Source organism: Chiroxiphia lanceolata, chromosome 25 (genome assembly GCF_009829145.1).
Source record: "Chiroxiphia lanceolata isolate bChiLan1 chromosome 25, bChiLan1.pri, whole genome shotgun sequence".
NCBI classification, from domain to species: domain Eukaryota; kingdom Metazoa; phylum Chordata; class Aves; order Passeriformes; family Pipridae; genus Chiroxiphia; species Chiroxiphia lanceolata.
In genome coordinates this window covers 5,074,987-5,101,794 of record NC_045661.1, presented here as the reverse complement: position 1 = coordinate 5,101,794, position 26,808 = coordinate 5,074,987, and the positions used below count along the sequence as shown (strand labels likewise).

The 26,808-nt window shown below is 59.3% G+C and overlaps 2 protein-coding genes across 2 annotated transcripts; one reads left to right on the top strand and one right to left on the bottom strand.

Annotated features, from left to right (window-relative positions):
- Positions 1-633: 633 nt before the first annotated feature.
- Positions 634-16,570, top strand: ARL8A (ADP ribosylation factor like GTPase 8A). Its single transcript, XM_032710702.1, has 7 exons — positions 634-846; positions 10,090-10,170; positions 11,096-11,169; positions 12,135-12,228; positions 13,383-13,450; positions 14,468-14,538; positions 14,652-16,570. The coding sequence occupies exons 1-7, from the start codon at positions 724-726 to the stop codon at positions 14,699-14,701; spliced, it is 561 nt and encodes a 186-aa protein (XP_032566593.1). The 5' UTR covers positions 634-723; the 3' UTR covers positions 14,702-16,570.
- Positions 16,571-18,317: 1,747 nt separating this feature from the next.
- On the bottom strand, positions 18,318-23,494 carry GPR37L1 (G protein-coupled receptor 37 like 1). Its single transcript, XM_032710701.1, has 2 exons — positions 22,658-23,494; positions 18,318-19,607 (listed from the first exon to the last, which is right to left on the bottom strand). Exons 1-2 carry the CDS (start codon positions 23,339-23,341, stop codon positions 18,798-18,800), a joined length of 1,494 nt encoding a protein of 497 aa, XP_032566592.1. The 5' UTR covers positions 23,342-23,494; the 3' UTR covers positions 18,318-18,797.
- Between the last annotated feature and the right edge of the window lie 3,314 nt (positions 23,495-26,808).

Below are 26,808 nucleotides of genomic sequence, written 5' to 3'. Positions count from 1 at the left end.
GCCGGGGGTGTCCCGGGGCATCCCGGGGGTCCGGGGTGCCCCGGGGTGTCCCGGGTGTCTCGGGGTACTCCGGGGAGTCCGGGGGTGTCCCGGGGGGTCCGGGGTGCCCCAGGGTGTCCCGAGGTGTCACAGGGTGTCCCAGGGTATCCCGGGGTGTCCCAGGTATCCCACGGTATCCCGGTGTATCTCGAGGTGTCCAGCGTGTCCCGGGTGTCCCGGGGTGTCCTGCAGGGCGGGATGTCCCGTGCCCGGTGCGGCGGGTCCTCCGCTCCGGGAGAGGGCGCGGCAGCGGCGGCGCTCGGGCCCCACCCGGTGCCTCGGGAGGGCTCGGGGGGGCTGCGCTCGGACAATACCGGGGGCGGCGGCGGCTCGGCCTCCATCGGCACCGACCGGGCCGGTCCGGACGCTCTCGGCTCCGCTCGGCCCCGCTCGGATCGACTCGGCTCCGCTCGGCCCCGCTCGGATCGATTCGGCCCTGCCCGGCTCCGCCCCGACTGGCCCCGCCCCGACTCGGCCTCGCTCGGCCCCACTCGGCTCGGCCCCGCTCGGTTCGGCCCCTCTCGGCCCGGCTCGTCTCGGCGCGGCCCAGCTCGGCTCCGTTCGGCTCCGCTCGGCCCGGCTCGGTCCCGTTCGGCTCGGCTCGGCTCGGCCCAGCTGGGCCCGGCTCGGCTCCGCTCGGCTCCGCTCGGCCCCGCTCGGCGCGGCGCGGCCCGGCCTGGCACCATGCTGGCGCTCTTCAACAAGCTGCTGGACTGGTTCCGGGCGCTGTTCTGGAAGGAGGAGATGGAGCTGACCCTGGTGGGGCTGCAGTACTCGGGCAAGACCACCTTCGTCAACGTTATCGCGGTGAGCCCCCCAGGGAACACCCGCATCCCCCCGGGGAACACCCGCATCCCCCCCATCCCCGGGCACCCCGGGGAGCAGTGGGGCCACCCCAGGGCAGCACCCCTGCGCCTTGTATCCCCCATTGCACCCTCCATTGTATCCCCCATTGCATCCCCCATTGCATCCCCCATTGCATCCCCCTGTTGCACCCCCATTGCATCCCCCTATTGCACCTCACCCATTGCACCCTCCCATTGCACCCCCCATTGCACCCCCCATTGCACCTCACCCATTGCATCCCCCCACTGCCCCCCCTTGCACCCCCCCATTGCAGCCCCCCAATTACACCCCCTTGGGTGCTCCCCAGAATGGCTCCGCCCTATCACACCCCAGCCTGGAAATGCATTTGGGCAGTGGGGTGCAGGGTGGGGTGGGGTGCGAATTGCAGGCAGTGGGGGCACACTCTGGGGTGCAGGGTGCGGTGTGGGGTGCAGGCTGCAGATCCAGCAGCATCGGGAGGGGTCCAGGCAAACCCCAGCGTTTGCTCCCCACATCCCCGGAACCAAGCGCGGCTCTTGGAGCCGGAGCAGGCCCTGGGGAGGAATCACGGAACACTCCTGCCCTTCCCGGCCGGGGCTCTGCCAGTGGGCAGCAGCCGGTTCTGGTGCCCTGGGTGGGCGCTGCCGCCGCCCAGGATTGCGGGAGCGTCGGCCCTGGGAGCCGGGAAGCTCCTGCCCTCGTACGGGTTGCAGCAGGAGCTTTGTCATCGTCCCTGCCACTGCCGGGACGCGCAGGTGGGGGGCCTCGTGATGACCCTGCTGGGCTCTGTGCCACCAGCCTTCATTGCCCAGGGGCCGGTGTAGGAGGTGTTTGCCCGGAGACCTTCCTGGGGCAGCACCCACCGGCAGCAGTGTCCTGTGGGTGCCGGGTGCTGCAGCAGCACACGCTCCACACCCCAGCGCGGCAGTGACACCCGCCTCGGGCCCCTCCGACCCCGGCCTCTCCCCGGCTGTGCTGCCTCGTCCACGGGGTCCCTGGATCCAGCCGCAGATCAGGAGCGGGATCCCAGAGCCCAGGGTGTGGTTTCACCCCTGGGGATGCTTGGTGGAGTTTCCCCTCTTGCTTTTTGGGTTGCTCTCGCCCTCTCCAGATGTGATGCTGCGAGGTGGGCGGATCCTGGAGGGTCAGGTTTGGGCTGTCGCTCCTGCAGGGTTTCATGGAGGGAGGAGGATGTGGATCTTCCAGCTGTCCTGGCTGCCCTACTGCCCTCCTTGTCCCTGCACTTTGCTTGTTCGGTGCCATGGCTTGAAAGCACAGGGAATTATTGCTGCTCACTCAGTGTGCTGGAAGGTGCTGGGCTGTCAGAGGGGATTTTCAACCTGTTTAGAGGCTTCTTTGTACTGGAGCTGTGCTCTTCGGGAGGTTTCCGTTGGTGCCAGGTGCTGAGGGACAAAAATGTTCTTCCTGAAGTGTCTGGGGGCAGAGGAAGGACACCCCAAAGTGCTTTTTCACCCTGGAGATGATGGCACTCCAGGTCTCGAGCTGTTTTGCTGGAAGTCACCACTTGGTGCTCCAGGCTCCTGCTGCTTTGGTCCTCATCTTGCCCAGCTCCCTGTTCCCCACGTGCCTCCTCCTCACGCAGCTGCATCCACAGACAGGTCTCAGCGTGGGCTTCGTGGGGTTTGCTCCTGCGAGTAAACACCTTGTTACAGGCAATTTTACTGTGGGCAAAACCCCACGTGGAAGACCTGTGCACCAGGATTCTCTCTGCTTAGCCAGGATTGCTGGCTAAGGGACTTGGAGGAATTACAGGAGCTCTCGAGGCGGCTGGAGCTGGCACCCACCATGGCCTGCCGGTGTAACAGGTCTGTGGTGGGGGGTTTGACACCCTTGCAGGGCAGTCAGGCTTAGTGGCTGAGCTCGGTTCATTTGGAAAGTTCATGTTTTGTGGCACATGCACACGAAAAGGGGCACCAGCCCTTGAGAAAACGTCCTGGAAAGAAGGTATTGGGGACAGTGAAGTAGCAGCGTGACACAGAAAATACCGACTCGACAGGAACTGCCTGAGAAGGGTTGGAGGTGCCTGGCTTTAGGGTGTTGCAATGGGGATGTTGGAAGGGGAAATAGCTGTGATTTGTGCTTTGGGCTGTAATTTGGGCTTTGGGGAGGGGAAGAGCCTGAACCGAGAAGAGTGGGATTTTGGCGTTGTTGGAGAGATCTCACAAGACATCTCTGTGGGTGCAAGAGGTGCTCCCCTTCCCTCAGAGTGATGCTGGGGCTGGAGCTGCTCCGGGGGGGTCGGCGCCGTCCTTGTGTTCCAGGATTTTTAGCTGCACCTGACTGAAAAATGGACTCTGGTTGCCTGGAAGGTGGGTGGTTCCCTCCAGCAGTCAGAGCTGGCAAGGGTTTTGTTGAAGGCAGTGACGATCCGGGGGCCGACTCCTCCTGGGTCACCTGCCTGGGGACCTTCATTTTCCAGGGCTTATTTTTTCTTTTCCTGGCTCTTGGGAGCTGAGACTTGAAGTTTTGCCTGCAAGGAGGAGTGAAAGCTGTAAACACACCCGGTCTTTGTTTAACCTGAAGCCAGTGGGCTTTTCACTGCCTTTTCCCCAGTCTGGTGATGATGAGGGTGACTCGAGGGTGTTGAGAGCTCCTCAGGAGGTGCTGGGGCCCAAAACCTGTTAGTGCAGGCCATGGTTAGAACAAAAGAGTGTGTTGCTGCTTTTTAACACCACACACGTTCTACCTGTGCTAGAGCCTTCCAGGGGAGCTGAGCCACAGGTGCCGGGGTGTCGGACCTGGGTGGTGGGGGGTCTGGGGCACCATCCTGTGCTTTAGCCCTGCTCAGGAAGTGATTCAGATCAGTGCTGCAAGAGGAAACATGGAGCTCCTAGAGTGAGTTCAGCAGAGGCTGCAAAGATGATGAGGGGACTGGAGGGTCTCTCTTACAAGGACAGGCTGAGGGAACTGGGCCTGATCAGCCTCAAGAAGAGTCATCTGAGAGGGGACCTTATCCAGTCTGTCAGTATCTGCAGGGAGCTGTTAGAGGATGGACCAGGCTCTGCTCGATGGTGCTGAGCAATAGGACAAGAGGCACCAAGCAGGAACCGATGCACAGGAAGTTCTACCTGAACATGAGGAAGAACTTCTTTACTCCATGGGCGACTGAGCACTGAAAAGGCTGCCCAGAGCAAGTGTGGAGTCTGGATGCAATCCTTTGCCACGTGCTCTGGGATGATCCTGCTTGAGCAGAGAGGCTGAACCAGATGACCCACTGTGGTTCCTTCCAACCTCAACCATTCTGTGAAACCACATCAGCGTCGTGTGTGGCATCAGGTAGGATGATGGATGCCATGGCTCTCCTGACAGCACTGCTGGTGGAGGCATGTCCTGAGAGTGTCTTGGAGGACTGCAGAGCTCAGTGCCTGCTCCCACCCATCCCTGGAGAGCCACTGACCCCTTCACTGGCCAGCTGAGCCCCCTCAGCAGGATGCATTTGGGTGCCTCAGCTTGGGAGGGGAGGTGCAGCTCCAGGTCTGCAAGGTCTCCAAGGTTTGCTGGAGCGGTAGAAATGCTGGTGGAGATGCTGAGGGAGAATCAGGTAGATGTTGTTCTGATGCCTTTGTGCCACTCTGTCTGACCCCTGCCTCTCCCAGTAACTCGGGCCATGCCCCTGGCATGGGATCTGGCAGGGCCAGGGTGTGGTGGAGGTAGACATGGGTCCTCACGCTGCCTTGTGGTCCTTCTGCCTCCAGGTGCAGCACCTGGGCCCTCCACAGGTGTGTCTTTGCACCTCAGCTTCATAATGCAGAAGGTGGTAGGTTTTTGGAGGGGTTTCTTCTGTGTTTCCAGAAAAGGAGAAGAATCTGAATGGGGCATGGTCTTGTCTTGCTGCTGCAATCTCTGTCAACATAAGCAAGGAAAAATGGACAAGTGGTGGTTTTCCAAGATCACAGGATCATAGATTGGTTTTGGTTGGAAGGGACCTTTAAAGGTCACCTTGTCCAACACCCCTGGCATGGGCAGGACATATTCCATTGCTATGAGCCCTGTCCAACCTGATCTGGAACATTTCCAGGGATGGGGCAGACACAGCTTCTCTGGGCAACCTGTGCCAGGGCCTCACCATTCACATTACAAAAAATTTCCTCCTTATATCTAGTCTGAATCTCCCCTCTTTTAGTTTAAAACCATTACCCCTTGTCCTGTCACTATAGACCCTACTAAAAAGTCTGTCCCCATCTTTCTTAGAAGCCACTTTTAGGTACTGGAAGGGGCTCTAAGGTCTCCCCAGAGCCTTTTCTTCTCCGGGCTGAACATCCCCAGCTCTCCAGAGCAGAGGGGCTCCAGCCCTCAGAGCATCTCTGTGGCTTCCTATGGACCTGCTCCAGCAGCTCCACGTCCTTCTGATACTGGGACCCCAGGGCTGGAGGCAGCTCTGCAGGTGGGGTCTCACCTGAGCGGGGCAGAGGGGCAGAATCCCCCCCTCCCCTGCTGCCCACGCTGTGGGATGAGCCCAGCACACGGGGGTTTCTGGGCATCAGCACACATGGCTGGGACATGTTAAAGCTTTTCATCTGCCGACACCCCAAAGTCCTTCTCTTCAGGGCTGCTCTCCAGCCTTTCTCCGCCCAGACTGGGTTTATGCTTGGGATTGCCCTGACACGGGTGCTGGATCTTCCACTTGGCCTTTTTGAACTCCACGAGGTTCTCACAGACCCACCTCTGAAGCCTGTCCAGGTCCAGGATGCCACCCCTTCCCTCCAGCACATCGACTGCACCACACAGCTCAGTGTGCTCAGCACCTTGATCCCACTGCCCATGCCACCGACAGAGATACGACATTCTGTCATGGGATGGTCTCTGATGGTGACATCTCTGCTGCCCAGAGAAGCTGTGGCTGCCCCATCCCTGGAAGTGTCCAAGGCCAGGTTGGACGGGGCTTGGAGCAACTGGGTCTAGTGGAAAGTGTCCCTGCCCATGGCAGGGGGAGGAATGGGATGGTGTTTAAGGTCCCTTCCAAGCCAAACCATTCTGTGATTCTGTTCTAAAACAGTGCTGGTCCCAACAGCGACCCCTGAGGAACACCACTCATCACTGGCCTCCACCTGGACATTGAGCTGTGGACCACAGCACCATCCAACCAGTTCTCCAGGGTTTCTATAACAGACTGTGCTGCCATCAAGTAGTGCTGATGCCAGTGGGGGCTCCACATGTCCAGCACCCCAAAATCTAGGCCAGCAGCAAGCTGAGTCACCAGTGCTTCGTGTGACCACCACCTCTGTGCAGATGCTGCCCCACTGCAGGCACATCTGAACGAGGGCAGCAACTGATAGAGTTATAGGCATTTGTGGGGTCTCTGTGGACAGAGATGGGACCAGACGTTGCTGCAAATCTTACACAGAGCTGCTGGCTTCCCCTCAGAGTTGAGGCTGTGCTGCCTGTCCTTGGAGAGCTGCTGGGAGCATCTCACAGAGAGAGTTGGGTCAGCGCAGCCTCAGCGCTGCTGTCCAGCATACTTTGGGCTCTGATGCAGTGCTGAAGAAGCAAAAGCAACCCAAGGATTTTCCCTTTCATCTGAGGAACCTAATTTTTATGAAAAAAAACCCCTGAGCTTCAGTGATACTGTGCTCTTAAAAAAAAATAAATATGTGCATTAGCTGCATTGCAGGGAGTGGGATGGATCGTCCTGGCTGGCTCAGTTGGGCTTACAGCAGTGTTGGCCATGCCAGTGTCACTTGGGCTCTAGGGTCAGCACATGCATGGCCTGGTTGCTGTCCCCAGATCCCATTTTTGCTCTTGACATACCCAGTACCCTGGAGATGGGGCCCATGGCATCAGGGAAGGCAGCACAGCCTGTTTCATATGCAGTAGCAGTGCAGGGAGCAGGGCCAGGAGGGGCCTGTGGGTTTCCCACCATGCTCATGGTCTGGGATGCTGGATCTCCAAGCTGAGGGGTGCTGTGGAGCCAGACCATGTGTGGTAATGAAGGTAGTGGTGGTGGTGAGACCATCTGCCCGGGATGGAGGGGCCCATCCCTGTCCCACAGCACCCTGCTTGCCCAACTGGGGCTGCTGCCTGCAGTGGTGGGGGCTGCCCAACACAGGCCCCTTCAATAGGATCCTTCTGCATGAAGTTTTTGAAATCAGAGCATGCTGAGGATTTGGGGCAAGAGTTGGGATTGTCTCTTGGACCCATGTGGCACTTCCTTCTTGCTGCCAGCCCCTGGGGTAGCTCCATCCTGCCTGGCCCAGGTGGCAGCCCCTCTTCCCTGTTCTCAGTCCTGTCCCCTCCAGTGCCTTCTGCAGGGACGTGGATCTCTGTGCCATAGGTGCCCTGTGGTACTCAGAGCCCCAGAGAGCTGTAAGCCCTGTTGAAGGGTAAAGGCTTGGCTTGAATTTGGCTTTTTCCTGTCTGAATGGGGTGCTCAGTGTCAGGTGTCTGTTGGCTGATAGAGATGTGCTGAGGGATGGGAGCCTGTGTGGCAGAGCTGGGCTGGTTTAGCTCTTGGAGAAGAGCTGGAAGAGCAATGGAAGACCAAGCAAAACTCGGGCTGCCAGGCACTCCCACTCTGCACTGGCACAGGGCCAGCTGAAGAGGATGGATGTGGAGGTTACAGGTGAGAAACTTCCCACCCATGTTTCCCCCTGGGTTGGAGCTTGGACAGGGTTTGTCAGGGTCTCAAGTGCTCCATGGCAGGAGATCCTGCAGGAGTGCCAGGCTGGGCAGTTTTGGGAATGGTCCAGGCACTGGTGGGAGACACCCAACCTGAGGTGCTTTGGGGTGCTGCCTCTGCCCCGTGGAGACCACAGTGAAGAGCAGGACCTGGCCACCCACACGCTGCTCACCAGAGCTGGTGGTTGCAGTGTGGAGGCTGAGGTGGCCTCTTTGCATGTGCCAGCAAACCGAGGGCCTGGCTACTGGCTGAGCAGGGGATGATGGCTGAAGTGGCAAGTGATGTGGTGTCCCTGTGCCTGTGGCAGGGGATGGGGCTCATCATGAGCTGGGGGGACTGCTTGCCCCTGCAAAAGCTGAATCCTGGCCACCTCTCCCAGTAACTCAACTGGGAAGTGTTGGGTCACTTGCCTTCCAGGCAGGGCAGCGAGGCAGAGTGGTTTGGGCAGAGTGCTGGGGAACCCTGGCAAAATCAGCAATGAACTGGAGCCTGTAAAGACCTGATCTGCCAGTTGTGGCCACGAAATCCATCTTGCCTGCAAGGACTTTTGTGCATCCCAGTGGAATTGCATTCCCAAGTGATTGGTGTGGCTTGGTATCATCTCCAGGGTCAGCATGGGTGCTGTGTCCATTGCATAACCAAAATCTGGGGGGGCAAGGATGTGTCCAGTGAAGCTTTTGCATGTCTCCAGCTAGGTGGTCTCTGCTTTCCTGGCAGTGGAACTGTGGATGGCTGGACCCTGCAGGGAGCTGAAGATGTGCTGAAGGTGCCACCGTCAGGGATAGTCGGAGAGGAAAGAGGGGACACTGTGTTTCCACCACTGAGAGTTGCTTTCAGAGAGCAGCTGATGCAGGAGGAGCTGAGCACGTTGCAGCACGTTTAAGATGCTTTTGTGGGTGCTGGGACAGCAGGGACCACAGGCAGGCCATCCTGGACCACAATGTGTCACGGTCTCAGCCTGTTTTGGACAGCTCAAGTGGTTTTTTGTTGGTCCTTTGGCCCCTGGAGACCGGTGCTGCAGGGGGGAGAGGATTTGGGACAGGGAGCAAGGCTGTGCCTCACTTTCCCCATGGAGGAAAGAGGAGGTGTCTCCTGGCTCCTGCAGCCCATCCCTTCTGGAATAAACTTCTGTCTGCCTGAACTATGTCTTGGATGGCTTTTGCACAGACAGCAGATGCCATGATGTGGTCTGGGATCCCTGAGGGAGGTGCCTGCAGCTTCCTAGAGCTCTTCAGCAATTGCTCTCCGTGTCTGCCGATCAAAGCCTGTGAATTTCTTAATTTCATAAAGCCAAGTTGTGTATTGAACCTCAGTCCACAGGAGACATCCCCTGCGGATCTCTACCTGCTCCCCCTCCTCTCCCTGCACCCTTCCCTGCCATTCCCCACAGTGGTTTCTGGGTGCAGTGTGGCCTGGACACCCCTTGGCTGCTGGGTTTTGCTGTTGGATGCAAAGGGGAAATGAAAAAGGGAAGTGGTGTGTTTTGCAGAGACATTGGAAGAGGTCAGGAAAACCCTGGGGACCTGGTGATGTGGGTCTGGAGGAGCCGTTGGCTCAAAAATCTGCTTATCAGAAAATAGAATAAATTGCCTTCCCGTTTTGAGGTTCGTGTTAACTAAGAGAAAAGCCAGAAAAGCCCTCAAGAAACTGAGGTTTTAAGAGCTGCTAGGGTGAGCTTGGCCATGGTTGGCAGCTCCTGCAAGTTTCTGGCACTGATGGCCAAAATCCCCATGTCTGTGTTAACCTGGTTAGCAAACCCTCTTCCCTGTTGGCTCCCCAGCATTCCACAGCGTGGCCTCCCGGATGCTTTTACAGGCAATAAACCTGATTTGAGTCCCAAGGAGGCTGCTGGAGGCAGCAGGTGAAGGGCTGTGGCAGCTCCTGTCTCCTGACCCTGACCACTGGGACAACAGTGTGTCTGGGGCTGAGGCTGGGAGCTCCCCGTGCCCCGAGCAGCAGCTGAAGTGTCCTGGTTTAGGAATGGTGTTCCCCCAGTTTAGTGCTCCCACCACTTGCTTCCCCCTCCCCCTCCAACTGGAAGCACAAAAGGCAAAGATCAGGGGTTGAGATAAGAACAATTTACTGGTAACAGCAATGAGACAAGAAAACGACCAGTAACAGCAACAATACTAATAACAAAAGTGTACAAAGAGAGTGTGATTAACATGCAAAATGCTCACCAAGCCCGGGACAATGAAACAATGGTGGATGACTTCCCTCCCCCACCACACTTTCTCCCTACAGGAAAGGGACAGGAAAGGAATGCCCTTCTTGGAAGCAAGCAAGAGTCCCTTTTCCTTGCCCGTGGTGATGATCTTAGGTGGTATCAAATAACAAGATGTCTTGGCCATTCCCCATCCCGCTGATCTGGGCTGGAACCAGGATACACACCATTCCCACCTGGCAGTGTCCTGTCTCTGGGCTCTGTGCTCCTGTCATGGACCTGGAGGTTGTGCTGTGCCCGGGGCAGGGCTGGCAGAGCCTTTGGGGTTATCCCAGGCAGGCTGCCAGCCTCGCTGCCCTGCTGGGGTGGGCTGGCTGGCCATGTTCCTCTGCCCCCTAACGCTGTCTCACCTTGTTCCTCCCAGTCAGGACAGTTCAACGAAGACATGATCCCGACGGTTGGCTTCAACATGAGGAAGATCACCAAGGGGAATGTTACCATCAAGGTAAGATGCAGGTGTTACTGCTGGCTAGGGCTACTGGGATGAAAGGTGGAGGGAGGGGAGATTGGTGGCTCTTCTGCAGGACTTTGAAGGATTCCAGGGAATGCAACTGCAGCTGGGAATCACAGAATGGAATCCTAGGATCGTTAAGGTTGGAAAATTCCTCTAAGCTGTTCCCCCCCATGACATGGTAGTCATGTTCACCACTGAACCATGTCCCCAAGTGCCACATCCACATGTTTTTTGAACGCTTCCAGGGACTGTGATTCCACCATCTGCCCTGTCAGGGTCCTGCAGGTAACCACCAGAAGAGGTGGTGAGATGTGGGAGATTCAGACTTGTGCAGTAAGAGCCAGTCCAGGCTGCAGTGCTGGAGGTTTCCTTGTACTTCTGGCTTGCTGGTGGGGACTCATGGATGTGGTCACCTTGCTGAGGGTGGGAGTACTGGAATAAACAGGTCATGTCTTCAAGTGGTGGTCTCTGCCTCGGAAGCAAAGGGAGAGGAAGGTTCTACCCCTTCTGGATCTTTCAAGGGCCCTGAGTTAAACTGGGAAATAGCTGTGAGACATGCTTGAAAAGATGGCTGGGGACCTCGGGCTGCTGCAGGAACACTTTTGAGAGTGTGCTGAGTGTTCTGAAATGGGAAATGCTTCAGGGATAGACCAGGAGGTGTGGTGGACATGGGGAGGAGCACCCAGCTTGGGCCAAGGGGTCCCTCCATGCCAGCTGCCCTTCCTGAGGCGTTTCCTTGCCTTACCGAGCTGGGAGCCTCCTCCTTAGGTTTGAGCTGAAGAGGACGGGATGGGGGTGGGTTTGGTGCATGGACAAAGTGCCCTGGGTGGCCACGTGGTCTTGGGCAGGACTGGGGTACTTGGGGCACCGGGGTGATGGACAGGACACTGGAGTAACCCCGATCTCCCTGTCACAGCTCTGGGACATTGGTGGCCAGCCACGGTTCCGCAGCATGTGGGAGCGATACTGCCGTGGAGTGAGTGCCATCGTGTGAGTATCCTGGGAGCCAGAGCTCCACTGTCACACACACACTGATGCTGAGCTCACCAGTGGGTGGGGGCACAGCCCCACCCCAGGATACTGGGCTGGCTGTGAGGGGAGCTGTGATGCCTTTGCTGGTGGAGCTGGACACCTGAGTCAGGAGTTAGAACCACTGAATTATCATGGGATCATTAAGGTTGAAAAAGGCCTCTAAGATCATCAGGTCCCACCATTAACCCAACACAGCCATGGTCACCACTAAACCATGTCCCCAGATGGTTTTTGAACCCTTCCAGGGGTGGTGACTCCACCACTGCCCTGGGCAACCTGTTCCAGTGCCTGACCACCCTTTCAGGGGACAAATTTTCTCTAATATCCTTTGCAGGATGAGTGTCAGCCCATAAGAGCGAAATCCTTCCCTAAATCTCCCTGTCTGCTCAGAGCAGCATTGCTGACTGCTAGCTTCACATCCATTTTCTCCATGGTCCCTCCCAGGATTACCCCACTGATGGGATGATCAGGTCCTTCCCCCTCTTGGGTCAATGTCTCCTCTCCATCATCAGCTCCTTTTGCCTTCTCCACTTGTCCTCTATCCTGGGTGTCTCCATGGGAGCTGCCATGTGCACATGAGCTTCACTGGGTGCTTGGGGATAACACATGTCCTGCAGCTTCTGCTACCCAGGCTTCCCTTGCCCAGACTGTCCCTGCTGTCAGCAGGTGGACACCTGCAGGGATGGGGACGGGGTGGTCCCCCACTCCAATGGGAGATATGAGGGGCTCTCAGCTCCACAACCATCCTTGGGAAGAGGGGTCCTGGCAGAAGGATCCTGTTATCCACTACCTCCATGGCCCAGTCTCCAGTGGGGGCAGTGAGCTGCCATGGGAGGAGATTTGGGGGTGGCACAGACCTCGGGCACAGCACCAAGGCATGGGGACCTGGGCACCTGTGCTTAGGGGTGTCCCTTCCCTTGCAGGTACATGGTGGATGCTGCTGACCAGGAGAAGATAGAGGCCTCCAAGAACGAACTGCACAACCTGCTGGATAAGCCACAGCTCCAGGGCATCCCGGTGAGCTGCTGCCTCAGTCGGTGCCCACAGCCATTTATCATCCCAAGGCTGGGGACTGCCAGGGCTTGCAGAGCAGATTCAGGGCAGGAATCCCCTTTCTTGGGGGGGTCCCTTCCCTGCTGCACTCCTGAGGGAGCTTTCTAGGCCAGAGCTAGGCCAAGCAACAGAGAGGGAGCTTTAGGGCAGGGAGCACAGACCAGACCCCCATGTATTCAGTCTGTCCTCTTGCACCTAATTTATGGTGTGACATTAAGGTCCTGTCTCCTGGGAGAGTGGCTCCTGGGCTGTGACTGTGCAGGAGGTGGGGGCGTGGCACAGCATGAGGCATGCTGCACGTGCCAGGGTGGGATGTGCACAGAGCATCCCAAACCAGCCTCCCTTGAAAGGAGCTAATTGAGGATCTTGCCACAGATCCCAAAAGTCCTCTGCCAGCTAAATTAAGCTCCTGACATACCAGGCTGCAGTTGTAGCCCTCTGAACGCTCCCCTTGGGGAGAATGAGCCTCAGGATTGAAAGGGGGAGATGCTGCATCCTGTGTTGCTGCAGAGCCCCGGCTCACCCTGGACATGCAGCCTCGGCACTGCCCCTGTCAGGTGACAGTCGTGTGGGTGCTCCGGAGGGACAAACCAGTCCTGCCGGCTGGTTATTTTCCTTGCACAGTCTGAGAATGCCTTTGAGGATGTGAACAGCCTGGAAATCAGGAGGGATCAGTGGATGGTGCAAGCAGCTGGTGCTGGTTGGCGCTGGCTGCCTGTGGAGTGGGTTCCGCCCGGCACACACAGCTCGCTCGTGCTGGTAACGTCAGGTTTAGCCATGTCACTTGACTTTTTGCTCAAAGACAGCAAGAGGCTCCTGGGAGAATGTCCTAGATGGCACAACAGATGCTGGTGCCCTTCAGGGAGGATTTGCTCTGGGGCCATCTCCACGCTGGGAGTAGAGAATGCACAGGAGATGCTGTACACAGGCTAATTAAGGCAATTAATTGAAGTGCTCTGCCTCCTGATTGCTGCTGAAGGGGGTTTCTCCAGCTGGGACATCCTGGTGGAGTGGCTAGGGCTGTCTTGAATCACAAGCAGACTCTGCTTCTGGGTGGCAGAAGCAGTTTCCTGCCTGGTCTGGCAACCGGGAGCTTCAGGTGTGCCCTGTCCCTGTAGGTCCTCGTCCTGGGAAACAAGCGGGACCTGCCCGGTGCCTTGGATGAGAAGGAGCTCATCGAGAAGATGTGAGTCTGCCGGTGGCCCAGGCAGCCACAGTGGGGCTGTGACACAGTGTGAACCCCCTTGTTCTGCCATGTCCCTGCCAGCACGGTCACCCATCTGGGGTGACATTGTGGTGTCCGGGGTGGGCTGCCAGAGACGGGTGGCTGAGGACATCTGAGGTGACACCTTGTGGAGACAAGGAGGAGCTGGAGCCACCAGTGCCAGGGCTGGGTCCCGGGTGCCACACGGTGGCGTGTGGGCCTGGCACAGCGTGGTGCTGGGTGGTGGAGCTGGGCTCCCCAGGGGTACAGCTGGGGACAGTGGGACCAGGCTCCCCAGGGGTACTGCTGGGGACACTGGGACCAGGCTCCCTGGGGGTACTGCTGGGGACACTGGGACCAGGCTCCCCAGGGGTATCACGGTAGGCACTGGGGGTGGGTTCCCTGGGGGTGCTGCTCTGGTCACCCTCCCATGGCTCTGCACCACTCATGGCATAGGCACTGCTCACCTGACAGCCCTGGGGGCCGGGAGGTTGGACCCTGCACTGGTGTGTGACACCATCCACATTCCTGTCCCTTCACCCTTTGCCATGCCAGCATGTGGCCTCTGATACTGCTCCTGCCCATCCCCACAGAGGGGATCTGGGATGCTGCACTGACTCACAGCAACTCCTCCCTCCAGCCACCCCCTGGACTGTGGGCACATGTGCAGCTCCTGTGCTGCCAGCCCTGTGCCACTCCCAAAATCTCCCTGCCCTGTCTGGCTGCAGAGCTTGAGGGGTAGCTCTGAAATTTTGTGGCCAGGCTCTCTTGTGAGATCAGGTCCCTCCTGCCCCATCACCCAGCCCCCCCCAGACCACCTCTGCCCCTCAGGCATGGAGTGCTGGTGCCCTCTCCTGACACACTTGCAGCTCCTGGGGAGCCTCTGTTCCTTCAGTGTGCCCTGTTTCGGAGCCCTCCCCAAGGGCTGCCCAGAAGTGTCTCCCATGGCTGCCCCACAAAGCCCAGGGTCTGCAGCCAGCACTTGCTCCTCTCCCACAGGAACCTTTCCGCGATCCAGGACCGAGAGATCTGTTGCTACTCCATCTCCTGCAAAGAAAAGGACAACATCGGTGAGTGCCGAGGGCTGGGGGTGTAGTGGGACAGGGCAGCCTGTGCCCAGGTGTTGGTACAGGAGGGGTGACAGCCAGGGGGAGAGGCTGTAAGTGTCCCCTTGCCTCTGCAGATATCACCCTACAGTGGCTTATCCAGCACTCGAAGTCCAGGCGAAGCTGAGATCCCGCGGGCTTGGCTCGGATCGGGAAGATGCCATTGTACAAGCCCATGCCCCTCTCTCCTGCTCTGTCCCTCCAGCTCTCTCTCTAGATGGGTATTTTTAGGGGACCCCAGACTCTGCTCATGTTGGGGCAGAGTCCTTGTTTTTATTGTAAAGAAAATGTCCGACTGCCCTCCTCTCCTCCCCTCTCCTCTCTTCCCTTCCCCTCTCTCCCTCTCTTCCTCCATTTTGGCACTGTTCTGTTGTTGTCTGTGTATACAGTATATATATATATGTATATATATTTTAATTTTTTAATTTAAGGGATAGTGCTGTTACTAAACTGGGCCCTGTGAGCAGTAGGAAAGCTGGGGCTCCCCGAGGCCGGCCAGGGGTCAGTGCTGGGAAGAAGAGGAGGGTGGTAGCAGAAGGCAGCCCTTGGGGATGGGACTGTGCCAGCTGCAGGCAGGTCCCCTGGGGCTCCATCTTCCCTTCCCTGCATGTCCTGCTGCTACCTCCAGGCAGAGACCATGCTGGGGATGTCAGGAGGTGCCCACCTTGCCCTGCCTCGGGCTTCAGTCCTATGGGCAGGGTTTGAGGGAGGGGGTGATGCTGCCCCTGGGCTCCAAGGGACAGGGATTAGTAACAAGCCACTGTGATCAGCCTCCCCCCCTTGCCTCTGGCTGATGTGCCACTGCCCCAGCCCCTCCTTGGGGCCCAGGGCCACTTGTCCCCCTGCCCCACATGTCCCCTGCTCCTGTGCCTGTTCCAAATCCTGCCCACTGCCCAGCCTGGATGCTCGGGGTGGGCTGATCTGGGGGACTGGTGCCAGTGCAGGGGGCCCAGCAATGCCAGCAGCCCCTGGAGGCGTGGGGGGCTGGCTCCTGCCGTGCAGCTGCCCCACAGTTGGCTCAGCCCCCTGTAGCCTCTTGGGGTGGCTGCCCTGGCTCCCCATGTGCCAAATGGCATCACCTGTGCCTGGCTGGGGCTGCTGGCTCTGCTCTGGCTGGGGACATCCCGTGGGGACGCTGGGGAGGGAGGGACACATGGAGGCACCTGGAGACACGTTCAGAGCATCTGTGCACCCTCAGCACTGCTCACTGGAGCCAGGGAGGTGCTCCCTGTGCCTGTTCCCTGTGTCCTGCTCCCCATTCTGTGTTCCCATTCCCTACTCCTTGTGCTCTGCTCCCCGTGCTCTGCTCCCTATTCCCTGCTCCCCTTCCCCTGCTCCCTGTGCCCTGCTCCCCATTCCCTACTCCCCATGCCACCTCCTGCTGTGCTGCCCTGGCTGGGGGACATGGGAGCTGTGGAGCAGGGGGCAGCAGGGCTTGTGGGGACCACAGTTGGGTCCTTGTCTGCAGGTGGCAGGAGGATGAGGGGAGGTTTTGGGGGTGAGGAAGGCTGTGGCCATCTGTACCGTGTGATGATTTGTTGGGGCTCTGCAGGTGCAGCCTGGGGGCCTGGCCAGATTGTTTGGGGCCAGTTTTTGAGGACTCAGCTGTGCTGGGGGGGGCTGCTGGAGGGTGGGTGTGCAGGGGAGAGGCAGTTGTCAGTCCCAGTGCAGGGCTGAGGCACAGGGTGGGGGTGGCTGGGGTGGCTGCAGGGCCCCTCTCAGCCTCTTCCCACTCAGCTCTGGGGCATCAGGCCAGGGGTTTATCTTCTGTTCTTGTTTTTGCAGAATTGCACAAAGAGAGGTTTCTTTTTGGTTTTTTTTTTGGTTTTGGTTTTTTTTTTAATTTAATGACTTGTAAAGTGTTGTCACCCCCCACTCCTCCCTTTTTTTTTTAAAAAGGTATTTTGTCTCAGATTTGACCTCTGTTGGGGAATGATTCTTGTAACTGTACAATTTTTTTTGCCTCCTAATAATAAATTAACAATTTTGCGTTGGGGGTGTGGCTGCAGTCACGTTACTTCCTCACCATCACTGCCACCCGTCCCTCGGAGCCCTGCCCAGGATGGGAGTCCCTGTCCCCCAGGCAGCACCATCTGTGTGGCCATGCTTACCAAGAGGGGCTGGAGCCACCTCTGCATGCCTCATTTCCTTGGCCTGGGTACCAAGACGAGCTCGGAGACTCCATCTATGGCCATTGTTGCTGAGGGACCTTCCTTTGCCCCTGTCAGGTACCAGAACTGCTGCAGGGCCCTGCTGCCAGACTGGATTTGGAGGGGGGGCTGCAGTGCTCCTGCCCCCTCCTGCTGCTGGCATCCCCCTGCCCTCCCTGTGTCCTTTGGGGGTGGCCTCCTGCCCCATATGCCCTGGGGGCTGTGGCCATTGCTTCTGGGGTCCCTCCACTCTCTGTCCCCAGGGGGTGGCCCCCTGCCCACCCCCCCCACACCAAGGGCTTTACCCTGTGCCTGGCAGGTGCCCGGGCAGCAGGCCTGGGGTTCAGCCCAGCCTGTGGGGTGCTGTGCCTGCTGTGGGGCCACGTGCTGCCCATGGTGATGGTGCTGCCTGCACCTCCCCTGCCCCCGCCCGCGCTCCCCCTCCCCACCCATCCAGCCCCGCGGGGCCGCAGCACAAGCCCAGCTTTGTTCGCCCTTGGCCCAGGCTCAGGACTGAGCTACGTGGACCAGGCACATGAGAGATGTCCCCCCCCACTGCCCCCACTGCCCTCGAACCCCCGTGGGGACCTCGCTGGCCCCGAGGGGACATATGGGAGCACGGCCTGGGCTCTGCACCCCCCTTCATCCCTGTGCCAGGGTGAGACCCCTCTTCTCCCAAACTGTGGGACCCAGCACTGGAGGGGAGGGGGGGGGAGGAGGATGAAAGGAAAAACCCAGTTTTGTGCTCTCGGAAGAAAACTGGGGCTTTTGTTTCCCTGGAAACGGAGCTGTGAAAGCAAAGCCCGAGCGGAGCCCGGTGGGTGTTGTGCACAAAGCCCACAGTGAGCCCCTCGCTTTCACTGCCCGTAGCAACCGTCTCCCTTGCCCCGGCATTTCGGGGGCTGGGGCGGCTGCCAGCAGCTGGGACAAGGAGCTCTAACAGCCCCGGTGGATGGGCCGCCGTGACCAGCCTGCCCTCAGGCAGATCCGCGGCCCTGCTGCTCCCCGAGCCACCACCCCCCACCCCATAGAGGAGCCGTGGGCAGGGGGGGGATGTGGGGCTGGAAAGCATTATGTCCTGAAACCATCTCTCTGGACAATCCTATCCTGCAATGGGCAGGTGGATGAGGGCCAGGAGCCCTGTGGGATGGTTTGGGTAAAATGTCCTCACCCCAAGGCTCTCCAAGGGGTGCTGGGGGTGGTGGTCCCACATCCCCCCCAGGCAGCAGCACTGTGCAGCTGCAGCACCTTGGTCCTGCATAATACAGCTGCCTTGCAGGCTGTGGGGCACCACAGCCCAGTGCTGGGCTGGCAGGGCTTTACTGGGACCAGTTCAAGTCCTAGAGACCATCCCAAGCCTGATGCTTCAGAGGGAACCTTCCCACAGGCACCGCTCAGTGTCATCCCAGAGGGAGGGGGCAAAGGGGCCTTTCCCCACCTCCTCTAGCTGCTGCCTGCCCTGGCAGAGCTTCTTCTCTGCCCTCATGCCCCCTTAGCTGTTCATGCCCACCCCAGAGCCCCCCAGGTTTAGGGAAGAGCCATCCAAGGGGCTGCCGGGGCTCAGCCCAGCGGTGCCGGTGGCTGCAGCTGCGATGTGCTCTAGGTTACTGGTTTATTGAGCTCATACAGGGCACGGCTTGGATCCATGGGATACAGTCACTGGGACCTTCTCCTACTGTGGAGGGGCTGGCAGGAGGGGAGGGGACAGGACAAGGGCAGTTTGTGTTTGCTGTGTCCTCTGTGAGCCACCGTGGCCACCCTCCGTGGTTTCAGATGGGACCTTTCCGGCACAATTCCATCTCCAGAGCAGCAACCCCACAGAGCTCAGCTGGGCAGCCGGGACAGGAGGGTGCTGATGTCCTCACTGGCCTTTGGGCAGAGGCAAGAAGGTCACCGACGTAGCCACAGGGTTTCAAGCTCCACCTGCCCAGTGCTGGGTTCGGAGCCCACGACGCAGCCCCCTGAGCCGTCTCTTCTGCTTATTCCACAATCCAGACACGGGCACTAACGGCAAAACAACGTTTGGTCTTGGGAGGAGGTGGTGGAACGATCTCTACAGCTCCCCGGTGGCACTTAGCATGGGGTGCCGAGGGCCAGGAGCGGGGGGGGTGTCTCCCGGGGCTTGTCGAAGAAGATGGAGGAGGACATCTCGGTTTTGAGCTTGCTGTCGGCGCTGCCCTCGCTGGAGGCGGTGTCGGGGCCGCAGCCCTCGCAGCAGCAGCAGCAGCAGTCCATGAAGGCCTGGCCCAGGGGACGACAGAGGCACAAGAGCAGGACGGGCGTCACCGAGCACTTGAAGAACAGGAAGAACTGGTTGATGAGGTTGAGTAGGTCCAAGGTCTGCTTGGACATGTCGGGGGACATGTAGGCCACCACGATGTTGCAGACGTTCTCGGGGGTGGTGCAGAGCCCGTAGATGATGGTCAGAGCGATGATGGTGCAGTTGAGGTGGCTCTCGCATTGGCCGTGCTTGGTGCCCCGGCACTCGCTCTTCTCGGTGCCGCGGATGCGGCGCGTCACCAGCTGGCAGCTGATGGTGAAGAGGATGGGCAGGCAGAAGTAGCAGCCGAAGTACCACCACATCCGAGCGTTCTGGTAGGTGAGCACCAGCGAGTAGACCGACTCGGGCAGGTTGGACGAGGGCTTCATGGTGCAGTACTCCGTCACCACACCGTTCACGGGTGACGTGTCCTGCGCCAGCTGCCAGAGCAGGATCTCTGGCACCGACAGTGTCATGGAGCCCACCCAGATGACAGCCAGCTTGGCAATGATGGACTGGCACTGCTCGATGGGCCGGGTGCTGGCCTGGGGGCTGGTGGCTGCATGGAACCTGTCGATGCCCAGGGCACAGAGGCTGAAGGTGGTGACTCCCAGCGACGATACCTGGCGAGGGAGGAGGCAGAACAGGTGAGCCCTGCTGCAGGGACATCACCAGGAGGTTGGCTCTACCAGGCTTGTGGCAAACCCCTGGCTACCCAAGACCACAAGACCTCCTCCAAGGTTGTAGAGAGGTCACAGCCTGTGGCTGCATCCCAGGGTTAGAGCCACTTTTCTGTGACTCCTGAAATGACAGTGGATCACTATGTCCCCTGACCCACAGTCCTTGCCTAGCTCCCTTCTCTGCAGAAGGGAGAAGCTTTGCTGGATGTTTGTCTGTCCTGTCCATCCAGCCAGAGCGGGAACAACATGATTGTCCCTTAGGCTCTTCCTCTATTCTGGATGGCTCTTGCAGAGGAAAAGCAGGGACCATCACACCCACCAGCACCTTCCCAGGGTTCTCAAGGCCCCCCCATGCTGGCTCGTCCCTGCCCTGCTCTCCTCGGACAGGCCAAGGGAGTTGAAGGCGCCGTTGTCCCAAATCAGCTTGGGGCAATTTCCGCTGCATTGAGAATGGCAGGAAAAACATCCCCTTTGCCAAAGGAGGAGGCCAAAGGAGGCAGGGGAGTCGCTGTGGCTCTGGGAGGACTGGCCAGGCACCGAGGGTCACGATCAGCGTTCCCAGTCCCAGCCCCAGAGCTGGGAGCCAAGTCCCACAGCCCTTGGCCAGGATGATGGCAGAGTCACATGCTGGTGCCCCTCGTGCTGTGGCCATTCCTGGCCTCACGAAGCCATCAAACATCACCCTATGCTGAAAGACCTTCCCAGCACTCAGGAAACATCCCAAGGCTCCACGTGGTGCCTGGGGAGCAGCCCAGAACACTGCCCCCTTGGCCCCTCCAGCCTTTTCCTGGGTCCTGGGCTGGTCCCTCCAGCAGCTGATGACCAGGGTGATGCCAGCACTGAGCAGCACTGTTGGTTTTGTACAGCAGCATCTTCCCAGACACAGCATCAGGGCACCAGAGCAGCACCAACATCCTGTGCCCAGCACCAGCATCGTGCACTCAGCACCACCTCCCAGCATGTCCCAGTTCCTCTGCCCAAAGTCACCCTGAGCTCCCAGTACCCTGCTCTGCCCCACAGCCAGCACCCAGCACATTGGCCCAGTTCCCTCACTCTTGGTGCTGCTGCCTCCTCCCTCTACACCCTTCCACAGGCTCTTCTGTCTCTCCTGGTCTCCTTGGTCCTGCAGAGCATAGGATGCTCTCCAGTGCCCTGGTAGGGATGCAGGATGCTGACCAGTGCCACTGGTCAGCCCAAGCAAATCCCTGCACAGGGGCTGTCCCCAGGAGCCCATGTAACCAGCTGTGCTCCCAAAACCTGTCTCTGTGCCCCCCCAGAGGGCATTGGACAGCTACACAGTGAGGCCAGGAGGTCCAATTCTCACAGTGTCTGTCCAGTGGCCTCAACCACTCAAGGTGGACATGAACCATTGGCCTGCAGACAGGTCCCCCTCTCATGGCTGACCCTTTGCCAGGGATTTGGCTCTGTTGTTCCTGTGGCTCCCTGCAGATGAGTCCCAGGTGAAAACCTGGAGCCCCTTTCTGCCTGTGCTTTGAGGGGCAGGAGGGCAGCACAGGACTGGGTTCTGGGGGGCTGAGCAGGAGCAGCCCCCTCACCAGGACCGTACTTCCCAGTTTGTGCCATGCTCGTCCTTCCACAGCACCAGCATCCCATCCTTCCTGTCCCTTCCTGCCTCCTCCAGCACCAAGCTGTCCCAGGAGCACCCTGGTGCTGCTGAATCCCTGTGCCTGCTGGTGCCATCCCCAGGGTTCTCCCACAGTGACAGGGAGCCCGTGAGCAGCTCATGGCAGATCCTCCTCAGGACTGGGGTCTGCTTTGGGGGTATCACCCTTCCTTTCCCATCCTTTCCCAGAGCACTGAACCTGCTTGGGCAAATTCCTGCCCCTCTCTGAGTCCACCCAGCTGCAGAGATGGAGGCCTGTGGTGGAGGATGGATGGGGCAAACACTCCATTTAATGAGAGGCTGGGCTGGGCTTTGGAAAGGGGCAGCTCCTGCCTGCTGGGCAGGGACATAGTGAAGCAGGGGGGCTGCACAGCTCCCCCAGCAAACACCACATCCACGTGCTGGGCTGTGCTGTGCAGATTTGGGGCTGTGCCCAACGAGACACGCAGGGTGCAGGTCCATCACCCTGCACCCAGAGGCCTCAGGGGCATTGCTGGCATCCCCTGCTAGGGCTGTGCAGAGCCAGGGACCCCTGTGCCACTGCAGGTGCTGCACAAAGGCACTGGGGCACAGGGAGGTGACTGTCCCATTGCCAGCAGGGCATGGAGCAGCTGGGAGCCCTGAACACTGGGGTGGATGCTCCATGGCAGGTTGGATCTGTCTGTCCCATAAGGGCACATAGCGGGACAGCTGGACCCCAGGCTCCCCTGAGGATGGGAGATATCAACAAGGGTTTGTTTCCAGCGCAAGAGCAGGATCATTCCAAATCCTGCCATCTGAGGGAGCTTTGCTCATTCTGCCATGTTCTGCCACCCCAGTCCCTGTGGCCTTCTCAGTGGGTGCCTGGCTCTCCCCAAGCGTGGCCAGCCTGTCACGCGTGAGGCTTCAGGACAAACACAGATCTCAGGTCCCAAACCTAATTCCTGGGCTGTCCCACCCCACTGCTGCCCAGCTGCACCCCCCTGCCCCAGAGCCATCCTCAACAGCCCACAGTGGGCAGTTTCTGGGCCAGCACACTGTGAGGCTGAGCCCCCAGGCTTCGGGGGGGTCAAGCTGGGACTAGGACAGACAAATGGAGGGACCCTGCGGACAGAAATGCCCATGCTGGCTGGACAACAGAGGGTCTAATGGGCTCCTCCCAGCCCTGGCAGAGCTGGTGCTGGCTGCAGAGCCTGAGGAATGGCCTGGGACAGAGGCAAAGGGAAGGTCACTACTGGGACTGTCCCTTGGCTCCTTGCTGTTCCTCACCGTGGGGGTCTCTGGCACACAGTCCCTGTGCCAGGCCACCAGCAGCACAGAGTGCCCCAGAGCAGGAGGGAAGAGAGGAGCTGAGTCCTTGATCCCTCCAGGGCCCCGTGCAGCCCCTTACCTCCATGAAGGGCACAATGCGACAGGACACGTCCCCCAGCAGCCTCCTCTTGGTGATCTCGTTGAAGATGACCACAGGCAGGCAGAAGAAGAGGATGAGGAAGTCCCAGAATGCCAGGCTGGCCAGGATGGAGTTCCAGGCACTCTTCATGTAGTAGTTGTGCCACACGATGCACATCACGGAGAGATTTCCGATGATGCCCACGGCAAAGACGATGAGGGACAGGAACATCACGGCGTAGGCACTGTAGGAGCTCTCGGTCACTGGGTACAAGGGGTTGTGGATTTGCAGCCGCTTGTCGGACACGGTGGTGAGGTTGGCTCGGGGCTCCAGCCTGTCCCTGTCCGTGGGGACCCCCGGTTGCTGCTCCGAGGGGTCTGTGCTGGATGGCAGCAGGGCCCTGGTCGGGTGCAGGCTGCCGGAGTTGAGGGGCCGCGGGAACTCCACCCGCACCCCCGGCACGTACTGCTGCACCGACTTGGAGTCCTCCTCCGTCCCCCGGCGCGGCCTCTCTCTCATCACCTGCACCTCCGGCATGTCCTGGGAAACCGTGGGCAGGGTCCTGCCTCCCTCCACACCCTGGCCACGGTGGGGGCTGCCGGTCCCAGCCCCGCTTCGCATCCCCGTGGCCCCCGGGGCCAGCAGCAGCAGCAGCAGGACGAGGAGAAGCGCCGGCGAAGGCATCGTGGTGCCCCCGCGATGGTCCCCGCACCCTCCGGGAGCGCGTGTGGCGGAGGCGGCGCAGCCCCGAGCGCGGCCCCCGGGGCTGCACGGGAGCTGTGTCCGGGCACAGCCGCTCGGTCCCGCTCCGGCCGCGGCTCTGGGCGCTCGGGGAGAGCTGGGCAGGATAAAGCGGCTGCGGGAGGGGAGCCGGGCCCTCTGCTGGTCACCCACCGCCCGGGAGATGGGACAGCGGCCAGGCTGGGCAGCTCCGTATCCCCCAGCATCCCCCTGCGCTCCCCAACATCCCTCTGACATCCCCAGACATCTTCCCAGCATCCCACTGGCGTCCCTCCAGCATCGCCCAGCATCCACCGAACACCCCCAAACATCTTCCCAGCATCCCGACAAATCGCCCAGCATCCCTGAACATTCCCCAGCATCCTCCCAGCATCCACAAAAAATCCCCCAGTATCCACAAAAAAATCCCCCAGCATCCCCAAACATTCCCCAGCGTCTTCCCAGCATTCCCCCAACATCCCTCAGGATCCCCCAAAAATCTCCCAGCATCCCCAAACATCCCTTCACATCTCCCCAGCATCCCTCGGCATCCCTCAACATCCCTCAACATCCCCCAACACCTCCTGCCATCCCTCAGCATCCCCCAGTATCCCCCAAGCTCCTCCAGTATTCCCCAGCACCCTCAGGCACCCCCAACATCCCTGCAGAACAAGCCAGACAAGGGATGCCCACGGCTTGGCACTGGGCATGGCCTGCTGAGCTCAGCTCTTCCCACGGGAGATCTTCTACTCTCTCCCTGGAGCAGGCAGCACTCAGGAGTCCTGAGGTCTGGCACTGGGCACCACGTGGCACATCCCCTGCACTCTCAGCTTGGATTCAGGACACTCAAATGGCTGAACCCCAGGGTTGGAGGGGCATCGGGGCTGCCCCTGGCAAGAGGAAGGGCAGGTGGCCCCAGGTGATGCTTTTTACCACACTGGGGGGTCAGATCTGATGGCCCAGCTCTCCCAAGGTTTGTTGCTGCTTTTCCTACTGACTTCCCCCCGGGATAACAGTTTGAACAGAACTGGGGTGCCTCCTCCCCAGACCCATCCTGTCTCTCCCACACCCACCATCTTTCCCTGTTCCCATCTCCTCTCCACATATCCACCTCCTCTGCTCTGTCCTCATCTCCTGCTTCCCTTCTTGTTATCCCTCCCTATGCTGTCACCCCTTCCCCAGGCCTGTGGGACCAGGGGGACAGGGGGACATGCCCTGTGGCATGCAGGCAACCCCATGGGGATGGATGCCTGCAAGGCCTGGAGCTGCAGAGGTGCCCCACACCCAAGGAGCTCAAGGAGTGTGTTCCTGTCCTGCACAGCAGGGGTGGGGATGCCTCACCCCTGGCAACCAGTGAACACCAGCTTCCCCCTGTCTGGGACCCCACTGCCATTTCCTTCTGGCACTATGCTGCTCCTCCCCGAGTCACAAGGCACTCTGAGCTGATGTTCCAGAGCACTGGGGGACGTGGGCCTCCTGCAGCATCACTGGGTACTGGCACAGCCAATGCCACCAGAGCCAGCACGGGAAACTGAGTCCCAGGGCTAAGAGGTTCCTCCTTCCAGGTGTGTGTGGAATCCACAGTTGGCAGGACATTGCTGACAGGGGTTTCAGGGGGATGCAGGACACTGGCTGGCAGAGGTTTCAGTACTGGGATGCAGGACATTGATGACAGGGTGGCATGCCCCCTGCTCTGCTCAAAGTCACATTGTGCTCAGCTGGCACTTGGTGCTCGACCACCACAGCTGGGCTGGAAGAAACTCTGGTTGGGGCAGAAGGAGTCTCTGCTCCCAGGTCAGTGGGCTCAGCGAAGCACAAGCTCTTCATCACTCCTGCACTTGGAGCTGCTCCTCCACTGTGTGTGACAGTGAGGATCAGACACAGCCACAGAGCCCACATGCTCTCATTTCTCACGCTGCTTCTGCAGCCAGGTGCTGCTCTCCAACTCTCAACAATGCTCTGGAGCATCATTTGGAAACTTCCCATGAGAAAAGGAGGATTTTAGCTCTGGTTGCATTCTACAGGAGCAGACAGTGGCAATGCCTGAGGTCTGGCCTTGGGGGCAGAGGCACCAGCGCCTCTAAGGGATCACTGGCCTGATCTTTGCAGAGCCTGAGTGTGACAGAGGAAGAACAGCTCAGCCTGAGCTCATTAACAGCCCGAGGATCCCACAGGGCTGCTGTGGGCTGGCAATGGCTTCAGGTGCTCTGGTGGCAAGGACTGCAGGGAATCTGTCCCATACCTAAAACGAGCCAAGTTTTTACTTAGTGGAGAACAAACCCCAGAAAGAGCTGAGCTGTGTCCAGTTTGAATGGGGCACAGTGCTGTGCCCCAGGTACAGGGGTGCCAGCAGAGCCAGGGCATGGGCAGTTTAGACAGCCGAGCACTGCCAATGATTTAACTAAGTCTGGTTAACTGAAGGATGGATAACTTGAACTTTCTCCTCAGTGAATTCCCAGTGCCAACCCCAGTTCCTTCTTCAAAGGCCAGGAAGGAGAAATGGTGGCATCAGTCCCCACGTTATGCTCAGGGAGTGATGCCACTGCACCTTGGTGAGGCTCGGGGGAAAATCACGCTGTGCCAGTGGCCAGGATGGGCAACTTGGCAGCCCCCAGCATACCCTGAACATCCTCCAACATCCCCCAGCATCCCCCAGCTTGCTAAGAGAGGGGCAAGCAGAGGGCAGGCAGGGCTTGGGGCAGGAGAGAGGGAGGCTGAGGTCTTCCCTCAGTGACCACTTCAGCTCGGAGGAGGGAGCCCTTGGAGCACGGGTCTGGGCAGGTGCTGGCAGCCAGGTGTTGTTCTGTAGCGAGCCGGAGCTATTTTTAGTCTTGTTTCATTTGCACAAGGGCCGGGTGTGCCAGGGAGCTGCCTGAAGACAACAGCAGAGTTCACTGGGGCAAGGTGACACTTCAGTGGCACGGGAGTGACCTCAGGCTGGTTCTGTAACCCACAGAATCACTGTCCAAGATGCCTCTCTGAGATGCTTCTCTTCCTTCCCTCACTCTGTCCAGGGGCTCTCAGCCAGTGAGGGTCCCTGGCTGTCCCCAGACTGGGGCCAGACAGCCCCAGTGGCTATTTGGGAAATGCACATTTATCTTCTCCAGCTCAAACTCACAGATGGGTGAGACTGTTTCTGGGGAGATGAGTGTGTGTTTTGCGGGTCTGCAGTCTGGGAGGTACTTCATCAGTGACCCAGGGGAGGTTTGTTCCTGCACTGCCCTTTCAGATATTTCATTCAACCCTCTATGTTTTGGACAAGTCTGCATAAAAATCATACCCTACATAAGACCTGCATCTGGCCACCTTGGGGCCCACAGGGATACCCCCTCAGTAACACATTCCAAACCCTCTGATAGAGGAGGGACATGAGTCAGGAGCATTCCTGAGCCTGCACTGCACTGTACCATCTGCCCTGTTCTGAGGTTTTT

Bases quoted from the DNA above. Each gene is read 5' to 3' on its own strand.
- ARL8A (XM_032710702.1), top strand. From the start codon at position 724: ATGCTGGCGCTCTTCAACAAGCTGCTGGACTGGTTCCGGGCGCTGTTC. The intron at 11,170-12,134 runs GTGAGTATCCTG...CTTCCCTTGCAG, and splicing joins CGTGGAGTGAGTGCCATCGT to GTACATGGTGGATGCTGCTG. The intron at 12,229-13,382 runs GTGAGCTGCTGC...CTGTCCCTGTAG, and splicing joins CACAGCTCCAGGGCATCCCG to GTCCTCGTCCTGGGAAACAA.
- GPR37L1 (XM_032710701.1), bottom strand. From the start codon at position 23,341: ATGCCTTCGCCGGCGCTTCTCCTCGTCCTGCTGCTGCTGCTGCTGGCC. The intron at 19,608-22,657 runs GTAAGGGGCTGC...CTCCCTCGCCAG, and splicing joins GCATTGTGCCCTTCATGGAG to GTATCGTCGCTGGGAGTCAC.